At 27.2% G+C, this 11189-nt stretch overlaps 1 protein-coding gene across 1 annotated transcript; it reads left to right on the forward strand.

Annotated features, from left to right (window-relative positions):
- The first annotated feature begins 5391 nt into the window (after positions 1–5391).
- On the forward strand, positions 5392–8530 carry LOC119681969 (eukaryotic translation initiation factor 5A-like). Its single transcript, XM_038095287.1, has 3 exons — positions 5392–5440; positions 7810–8044; positions 8141–8530. The coding sequence occupies exons 2-3, from the start codon at positions 7830–7832 to the stop codon at positions 8412–8414; spliced, it is 489 nt and encodes a 162-aa protein (XP_037951215.1). The 5' UTR covers positions 5392–5440; positions 7810–7829; the 3' UTR covers positions 8415–8530.
- The last annotated feature ends 2659 nt before the right edge of the window (positions 8531–11189 follow it).

Consider the following 11189-nt stretch of genomic DNA (forward strand, 5'->3'; position numbering starts at 1 on the left):
TTAATACATTTTAGCTCACCTTACACAGATTTATTTGTTATTTTTCTATTATTTATAGATATTTCATCTAACTTGGATTAGTATTTTAATATAATGGAGCAAATATCCGCATACCTACCAACTGTGTTATTCTGGTTAACACTTTCTAAGCATATTAAATACTGAGCCGATAACCATTTTTTAAATATGTTATGATGTGGTTAACTATTTTATTCAGTAATTTTAACGCTCTATCATTTATATAAATTTTAATGAGAACTACGCAGAAATCCCTTGTAATGTTTTTGAAACTAACGTACCACAGTGCATTACTTAATCCGCTTTGCAGTGTTCGTGGGATGTAAGAGCCTCAGGAACATAACAATAATAACAGTTTCATTTTATTTATACCAAATTGCTATTAAAAGTAATAATTTAATTTAAATATCTTAATGCAGCACTTAAGACAACACTTAATAACAAATTAACTGATTACTTAAAATAATATTTTCGTTTATAATGAGAAATTCTTAAAATTTGACTTAATTTATATTGCTTAACGCGAAATTAAGAATATAAACGCAAATTGCTTATATTTACTTTAGTGTTAAGTGAAATATTTTAATTCCACAACCACACTGAAATCTTAACATTGAAAATAAATTTTCATCTGGCAGAAAGAATATTTTTTGAGCCAATTAAAAGGGGAAATGCACGAAATAATCTGGTAAATAATAAGGAAGCATACTTTCGAGCGCAGATATACGAGCAATGTGCAAACCGGAAATTATACAAAACATTTTAAATACTTTTCGACTACTAATTACTTGCTTTAACCAGCGAGGCAAGATTCGTTGGAAAAGTTAAAAAAATTAATGCAGTAACTGAAGGATTTTAAATACTTTCCCATTGCAACTTTATGTGAAAGAAAATACTTTCCACTTTTAATTGCAATGCATTTAAATGGCTCAACCACAAACAGCAAAAAATACGTTAATATTAATCAGAATTTAAAAATCAAATTAATATATTCAAGTCCACATATACACACACACATATATATATTTTTTGATATTTTAATACTTTTGTAATTACTTTTCCATTTCGTATTTTGTATTTTACTTTAAAATCATAACTGCAAAGTAACACAAACGAAATTACTGCTTGCATAAACCAAAAGAAATATCCTTGGGTCAAATTTCTACCGTAACGATGAAATGCATGACTTAACCGCTACTGTAGTTAAAAGCAAGTATACATACATTTTAAATACTCTTTTATATACATACATATATATATATATATATAAAATGTATATAAACACATTAAAAAATGCATGTAAGTGTGGTTGCCGCCGTTGCAACTGCAACTGCAACTGTTAAGGTGAAACTTATGCAACATTAACGCTTGAGTAAATTTAAAAATATTAAAATTGCATTCGCGTATTGCAATTAATTACAAAACACTTCTGTATCAGGATCAGCAACAGCTTCAGAGAAACACCAGAACACCAGAACAACGGCAGGCAGTAGCGACAATTGCAGCAGCAACAGTCTTAACTCGCTGGCATGACAGCTCATACCAGCTCACACCAGCTCACACCAACTCACACCAGCTCATGCCAGCTCACACCAGCGAGTTGCATGAGCTCAGCAGTAGGAAAATCAGCTTCATGAACAACTTGACGTTAATTGCAAAATGCGAGTCCTTATCAAGGATGAAGTTACAATTGCAATGAATTATTGAATTTCTACGAAACGCATACATACGTCCAATTTCTCCATACTTATCCATATACATACACACACATAATATCTTTACAAAATCAATGTAAAATGCACTTGTGGGTTACTTTTACAGCACTTTTTTTTTTGACGATGGTTTGTTATTTCATATATATTTAACATATTAAAATTTTTTTTGTATAATATTTTGTATGTTTATGCATATACATATATTATGCAACATTTTGCGTTGAACAGATTTTAAGTATTTTGTAATTGAAATGTTGAATTTGCCACTTACGCGTACGCATGCATAATGCACATTAATTTTAAAGCACCAATTTATCCTACTAAAGCACACGCACGTGTACCAAACCAGGATAAACACATACATATCAAAATATATCCTTATTAATATTTATTTTTTTTTTTTTTTGTAAAATAAGTTCAAAATTAAATCATGTCTTTTCGCGCTTGACTGCATAAATTAAGGCTATGAAATAATTTTATTAATAATTATGAATAATGTAAACGCAGCGAAATTGCTGATTAAATTTATTTTTAAATTGCACCTTTTATGTAACACAACAAATATTAAATACACACAAACACACAAACCTCACATCTATGCAAACACACACACATACTACATACAGATGAAACATCAAACATTTGAGATAAGCAGGAGAAGTGGAAGTTCCAACTGTATCGCACCTAGTACGCACCTACTGTGTGCGAAGTGCCTAGAAAATGGAAAGAGGTAAGAACTACTGCAGTGCTTACTCGTATAATCACTAAGTTCCAGATTGCTGAAGCAATACGATTGTAGACTCAACAACTTAGAAGTAATGAACTTGACCCACGAACAGACAATTTAGCAAAAATACTTCATAACATACTCTCTTCCGTTGAAATAATCAACTGTGGTGCCGTGTAAATCTATCTGTTCGAACGAGAAGAGATTTATAAAATTTTAAAGTTATTCACCGTTTTCAGCTATCGTTGCTTTAAAACCTCCTTACAAAAAAATATACAAGCATACATACATAAACACATACTTAATTGCATACATACATGTATACATACATACATCCAAATATACATATATAAATATAAATATTTATGTATAAAAAATATTATGTAAAGCAATCGAGCGGTTAAATCGATTGTGTGAAGCTCCAGTCCATTAAAATCACCACGTTTTCTAATGATTAGTCCTCTCGGGACTACCGATTTGGTATTACGTCAACAGACCGCCCAGAGCACAAAGCTCAAATGTCTGTTTTTTATCATCATTAAGTTATATATACAACATTTTCCCGTTTATATGTTTTCATATATCATTAATGCTGTTGGGTTACTACAGCTGTTCTTATTGGGAACGCTCAAGTTCGAAATATCTAAGACGACAGCATTCCATTTGAAATTACTTGATCACATTTTATGTATAATCCTGTTAGGACATGGTAGATGTCCTAAAACCTTATCGAGAAGTTCTCGTTTCTCTTTAAAACGGCCACAATGAAAGATACAGCGTTTTCTTTGATTTAAGCAACATTTTGAGTTATTGTGCATTAGGTTCTGTCAGCTAAAATTGGTGGAGATATTCTAAAAAGCATCCGTGCGAATTCTCAAAACCCCGTTTGATTCGTATGTCTTAAAAAAAATGTTTAAAAAATGTTTACCTAAATATGTGTCTTTTTATTTAGCTTCACTAAATTTAATAAAAAAATTTGTGAAAGAAAAAAAATGTAAAACTGTTTCTAAAAAAATGTATTTTAAGCCCTCTTTTTAAAAATTGATTTCACTTAAAACGAGTCTTTACTAAAAACATTCTTATTAGAAACCGTTTTTATAATCTCTTTCATCTCACTCTCGCAGTTCAACCTACAAATATTGAATATTATATGGGGTTTACCTTACAAACTTAGCTGGTGGAAATCGACTTTAAGCGCAAAACTAGCAACCAAAGTGGTTTTTGCATATAAAAATAGGCACAACTAACTTCAAACTTTAACTGAAAGTTGACTTTATTTAATACCTTTTCCTGATTCTGGTTATAATGCATTATCGATAAGTTTTTGGTACGAAAATGACAAAATGACATTTCGTTTTGTTTCCATCGTTGTTTGTTTACATTTGAATCGACGTTTGTTTACAAAAGAAGAGTAAATTTATTTTAAGTAAGATATGTGGAAATTATTCAGTTTTTATTATATATATATATATATTGAGTCCATACACTTCTTGGTCTTCTATATTTATTTGCCGCTATTAGTTGTAATATTTTTCCAATTATTTTATGGTGCTTTTTTCGTATGTATTTTAATTTACTATTAAGTATTTTACTATTTTATTTTCCTGGTGCAGAATCGCTGCAGAGCAATGCAATCATATATCCATAATTTTAAACAATATACTAGTATATTTAACAATATATTTTATATAAAGTAGTATTAAAATATAAACAAATAAAAACAACTGTCCAATGAAAACCCTAAACGATAATGTAAAGGTTTCAGGTTTAGGAATTAACTTAAGTGAAATTCGTTCCCTAAAGTTCGAAATGTAAACATAGTATTCTAAATAATTAAATGACAAAAATCTTTATTTAGTTAATAAATTAAATCATTTAACACTAGAGATTTATCACAAATCTGTAGTATTTTTAATTGTTAATTTTAATATAAGTATTGCCAAAATATATAAATATAACAATTAAATTTTTGATAAGATTAAAAAAACCACAATTTTAATCACAAGTAATTAATATTTAAAAAAAAAAAATATATGAAACATTATATATATATTAACTTTATAATCAATTATAAGATAAAAACAGTAAATAAATTAACAATAACAACCTAATCGCATTGCACAAGTAATTGCAATTTTGATTTTAATTTTGTTTGTTTAGTCCATTCAACTCACTTCGCTAGAAAACATAGTTAAAACTATAATCTAATTGAATAAAAAATCCCACAACCAAAATTACAATTAAATTGTAATTTGTCTTAAATTAAGTTGAAATTATAAATTCGTGATTTACAATTCATATATATAATTGAATAATAAAAGCAAAACAAAGTATTGTTGCAATGTTCGGTGTTATTATTTACGATCACATTTAAAAATGCAAATTCGAGACTCGAAATTAAGATTAAATAGAGTTTTACAATGTGAACAGGTATTTCGCGAAGATGCTAAATTACATACACTTGTGTGTTATGGGAATAGAATTTAGAAATCATACTTTTGCTATTTCTTCAAATATTGTAATAACAACTATACACCACAGACTCAATTGATATATATGTTAATAGATATATTATTAATATATACTTTAAATTAAAAAAGTTAAACTTATTCAAAAAAGATGTGTATATATATCAAAAATATTACTAAAATTCATTTTTAACAATTTTGCGCTTATGTATTTTTATATATCTCGCAGATCCATTTTCTATATGCTATATAAATACAGTCAGTTCTATTAAATTGCTCTATTAATTTTTTATAAACCATTCTAGTACTGAGATTTATATTTATTTTTTTTTATTGTATTTATACGTAGACAACATTGTCATTCCGCTATCTTTCTCATATTCCGATATATAATATCGTTTCAATAATCGTCGTTTCTTCGATTTATAAGGAAAGTGCAAGTTTTCTTCCGCCTTAGTACGTGCTTATAAGTCTTCGAAGACGGTCGTTTTGTGTATCATAATTGCGCTAGTGTAAGCAATTTTATCTTATGTGTCAAGGAAATTTCTTAAAAATCCTTTAAAGAATTTGTGAAAATTACAATTTAAATAAAATAAAACATAAATATATAGATGATCGTCATTTTATTTGCCGCATATATTTTCTTATGATTATTAAATTTAAAATAAAAGTTATAGAAATTAATTAATATTTTTCCAAAAATGTGAATTTTTCAAGCAAATGTTTATAAATATATATGTAAATTTTTCGGTGTTTTAAACACCATTCTATTAATTTCAAGACCTATCTAATTATCGTGTTTTAATCAAATCAAAAATAAAAATTTATATAATCTCAAAATTTTGATATATAATTAAAAGGCCCGCGCATATCGGACGCAACCTGTCGCAATAAAAATAAAAGCGCGGGAAATATGCCTAATAAGAAAATTTAAAAAAAATTACTATTTTGTGATACTTTAAATTAAATTTATTTCAAAAACAAAACAATACATTTCTGTTAACTATAAAAATTTATATCTAAATTATTTGGATATTAATAAATAGGTATTTTAACATTAAATTAAAATGAAAATCACATAACCTCAAAATTGCGAAATATATTTAATATGACCGGCGCATATCAGACAAGCCTGTCCCAATAAAAATAAAGACGCGGGAAATATACCTAATAGGAAAATTTAAAAAAAAATGACTAGTTTGTGATACCATAAGTTAAATTTATTTAAAGAAAAAAAAATGTTTTTGTTTACTATAAAAATTTATATCTGAATTATGTGAATATTTTAATACTAGTAAATGGGTATTTCAAAATTTTTTTTATCCAAGTTTTTTACGCAAGTTATGTTCGAAACGGTGAAAGCGGGCAATTAGTACGTCCGACTTTAATTCGAAATATGTTCGACAACTACAAATGGATGGCAAATAATTTGAAATAATTAAAAATTAATTTTCACAAAAATAGTTTTTTATGGAAAATAATTTTTTATTAATAATTATTTATTATGAATATTTAAACATATTATGTATATAATACAAATATTATTATTAGAATATTTTAAAATAGAATATATTATATAATAATAAATTATTATTATTGTATTTATTTGACAAATTTAAGTAATAACTTTTTTTATAAAATAACTAAAAGATATAAAAAATATTTTTAAAATAAAATAAAATATAATATATTTATAAAATAATAATAAATAAAATAATATAATAAAAAATAATTAAATAATACCAAATTCTATAAACAATTGAGATCGATAAAAAAAGATTTATTATATAAATATAATATTTTTTATATATTTTCTTTTTTAAAAATACAATTAATTTATTATGTAAATATATTACAATTTATATATAATGAAAATAATTTATTAATTTTTTAAATTATAAATTTCAATAACACAAATTTTTTTAGGTGATGTTTTAAAATAAAAAAATTGTGAATATATAATTTTATAAACCTTATGCCGATTATAAATATTTAAACAAATTTAATTTCGAGTAGAGCAAATAAATTGGCTTTTTTTAATAAAATTTCTTTATTAACCTTTCATTTATTCCACCACTTTCTACAATATTTCATATTTCGCCAATTTTTAATCATTCATTGAACATAGTTCAATTAATTTAATCTATTGTTCTTAAGATTAAAGATTTAAGCCATTAACATAGTATTATGGTCAATTTTTATTACCTTAATGAAGTTATGATTGACTTTTATGTTAATTTTACATTGATAAGACATATCAATAAAATTTCCATATAAAAAATACCCAGACAATACAATGTATACATTCAAACCTCATTAAAGGTTTATTACTCTTATCAATCATTACCCTCATGAGAGTATTGTCATTGATTTATACTACTTGTGAATATGATGAGTACTTATTTGTACTTCTGCTTGTACTCTATTCCACTCATTAGCAAAGGCACTCATAAACGTAAGTACTTATTACTCATATTTGTGGTAAAAATGAGTGCGTATAAGTATCATATGAAAATAATAATTATACATATTAATAATGAAATAAGTAATAAAATAAAGCATTACATAGCGTATTTATTCAGATATTAAGCCATAAATTATTTAACTATCTTTACAAGAAATGTAGACTGAAATATCACGTTTCAGAGACCTGTTTGTTTGACCAGATATATAATCACGGATACTTTCTTACCATTATCACCCTATACATAATTGATTTGCTTTCACTTTTGGCTTTGAAATATTTTAAAAATAAATATCAACTATCTGTATTTCAGCTACCAATCGTAAAAGAAAAATATTTATTAGATACTGCTTCAAAATTTATATCATTTCAAATGCTCTATGTCAACATAATTTTAACATAATTTTTTTTTTTTAGAAACTAGATTTCAATCAACAATGTTTGAAAATACTATGGAAGATCACCATTTTGAAAAGACTGATTCCGGAGCATCGATAACTTATCCACTGCAGTGTTCAGCTTTGCGTAAAAACGGATATGTTATGATACGCAGTAAGCCGTGCAAAATAGTTGAAATGACCACATCAAAGTCTGGGAAACATGGTCATGCTAAAGTTCATTTGGTTGGGATAGATATCTTTACTAACAGAAAGTAAGAGATGTTTTTTTTAGCAAACATATAATTATTATTAGTTTAATTAGTTTTTTTTTATGAATCTATAAACTAAATTCATAATATTTTTAATAGATATGAGGATATTTGTCCATCTACTCATAACATGAGTGTACCCCTCGTGAAGAGGGAGGATTATCAACTTGCTGACATCAGTGATGATGGTTATATGACACTAATGTCAGATAACGGAGAAATTCGTGAAGACTTGAAAGTGCCAGAAAACGAATTGGGAGAGGCATTAAAATTGGATTATGGGAAAGAAGTAGATCTTATGGTTACTGTACTTAAGGCTTGCGGAGAGGAATCCGTTATAGCAATAAAGACCAATACATCACTCAAAAAGTAACATACAAATCAAAAAGTAACCTTTATCAAATCTGCAATACTTAACAAACTGCATTATAATGCGTTAATAACAATTAAATAGAATTTATGTTGATCTGGATCTATATAGATAGAGCTACATATAATATGTTATCTATCTAATAGATCTATATAATCTTAAGTTTTAACATATTTTCAATTTAAAATGTTAATAAAGACAACATTATAATGTACAAGAAATTAATTTTCTCAGATTTAATAAAAATATATCTGAAGACTAAGTTTTTTTGGATTTTTTTATATGTAGTTAATATTATAGAATAAAATAGTTTGTTAAAATAATAGCTTACATCAACAACTTTTGATCTATAAAATTAAAGTTATAACAATTAAAATTGACTTACGAAACAGAGTTAGATTGTGAGTACCACACACATTTCAAATGGAATAGTATTTTGAGTTATGCGCAAATAGTTAGAGATCATATTTAAAAGAATATTGGAAAATTTTTGGACATACATTCCCTGCACCAATTACATCTATTAAATACTATCTACTCAAGATGAAGGTGTACTTAACACATACTTTTGCCACCTCCACAAAATGTTAACCATTATATATTATGATGCCATTGATGTAATTGATATCAATTTTTTTCCGTCGAAGTAAAGGATCAATAGGAACTGTTATTACCACAAAAAGGCCAAATAGTACACTGTGACCTAAAAGATCTACTGCGCTTATCCTAGAAAGAGTATCCTAAACAAATTAAAGCTATTGGCAGGCTTGATAAATTCTCTTGCATTTAGAGTTCGAACATCATTCAATTTAGTTGAAGATTTTAGACTTGATTCCTGGCAATCAGAAGGCAGTATCAAAAGGTACTAGACTCAGATTCACAACGACTCGATCAACCGAGGTTTACTGTGGAGTAAGTTAGCTCACAAGAAGATCTTCAAAAAAAAAATTAGAATGTAACCGATAGCTGCCGGCACTGGCTATACATTCCAGATAATCACGGGACTAAGTATCAATACAGTAGAGCATTCCTTCTTAGTAGAACAGACCAAAGGTTTTTGGTTATCTAACAAAAAAACCATTATCATTATCTTAATAATGATGATAATAATGCATTATCATCTTAACAGCATATATTTGTCTGAAAAAAAAACTGTTTACTCTGCTTGAAAGCGAATGAGATCTATGATTATATTTTTCGCGACTGTCTCCCTATGATCTGGGCCAGGAAAAGATTACTGTAACGAGAATTCTTTTCCCCATTTGATGTAAAGATGCTGTCAATAGCGGGTATTTTGATTTTTATAAGAAGGGTGAAGTGTGCTTTACTTTGACGCAAATGAGGTCTCTGACAATATTATTTGTAAGTTTCTTTCTTTGATCTTGGCCAGGAAAAAATTATTGTGCGGAATGTTGTTATTCCAGTTTAATATTTAAATGTCTCTAACGGCAGATATTTTGACTTTGATAATATTGATATTTTGATAATATTATTTTTGACTGTTGGACATTGATTTGGATCATGAAGAGATTTTTGAGCCGCCTTTTGATTATTACCTCCTTTCGTAATTACCTAATTTTGATGTGAAGATTATCTCAATGACAGACATTTGACTTTTATTACGATATGGAATATCTACTATACTGTTAGAGTCAGTTAACAGTACAAGAGATGAGCCATGATCACGAAGCTTCTATCCGCTAAATATATATACCCCATACATTGTAATTTTTTAGTCTAAATCTTTTAGGAAACTTTAATCAGGTTATAATCTAATCAAAAATTCTACTGATGTTTTTCCAATTGGAGAGCAGACGTTCAGAATAAAAAACGCTCTTAATATTTTTTGTCACAACTGCAACAGATCAGTTCAAAAAGAAACTATTTCTTATTATCTCAATGGAACCGCAAAAACTGAAGATTATCGTTCTATTTACACAAACGATTGGGCTAGTTGGTAATGAGTATGTGACTACAGATTTGTCTGAAAGTGCCTATTGGACTCATGAAGCATTACCACACAGCTAACCAACCAACCTAAGCTTTGAAATTTTAATATTGCCAAATTGTAAGTTATATTCACCACTTGGTATTGAAAAGAGTTCAATACTTAATTAATCGTGTTTACTAGTCTATAGCGAAATAGTCACTTTGAGAGTTACCACACCATATATATATGCAATAATCATCGATATAGTAAGGAGCCCTGTTGTACGAAGTTATTGTAGTTATCATAAAGTAGTTAACATAATGCATGGATGGTTGGGTGATTGCAGTGACTGCTCAGCAAACACTATTCCACTTCTCATAATTAGTAATTATTCGGTGTTTTAGTGTCTTGTAAGGAACATGTGTAGATAAATTATATTTACCACATTTTATAGAAGGTTCATGGAAGAATCATTTCATGGTAAAAGCTCAGTAAAACATTATATTTAATTAATATTTTTAAGTAATTTGATTTTGGAACTACCATTTAGTAGATAAATATGTGCTCCTTCCATCAAGCAATATTTATTCAACAAATTTTCCTATTAGAGAGTTTTGTGTAAATTTACTTTTAATAAATTATTATTAAATAAATAAATAAAACGAATATTACCTTCACTTTTACCAGTAACTATGATTTCGACTAATAATATTAAATCAATATAATTATTAACTATAAATAGTGAATTTACATTGCTAATTGGTGCTAATATTTTACATGCATGAAGATAGCATCTAGGAAGAGCCACTCATCATTAAAAGGTTTGCTATAGTGCATAAAGTAATGTA

This window comes from Teleopsis dalmanni, chromosome 2, assembly GCF_002237135.1.
Source record: "Teleopsis dalmanni isolate 2A chromosome 2, ASM223713v2, whole genome shotgun sequence".
NCBI classification, from domain to species: domain Eukaryota; kingdom Metazoa; phylum Arthropoda; class Insecta; order Diptera; family Diopsidae; genus Teleopsis; species Teleopsis dalmanni.

Coding starts and splice junctions, on each gene's coding strand:
- LOC119681969 (XM_038095287.1), top strand. CDS start 7,830: ATGTTTGAAAATACTATGGAAGATCACCATTTTGAAAAGACTGATTCC. Junction 8,045..8,140: donor GATATCTTTACTAACAGAAA/GTAAGAGATGTT, acceptor TATTTTTAATAG/ATATGAGGATATTTGTCCAT.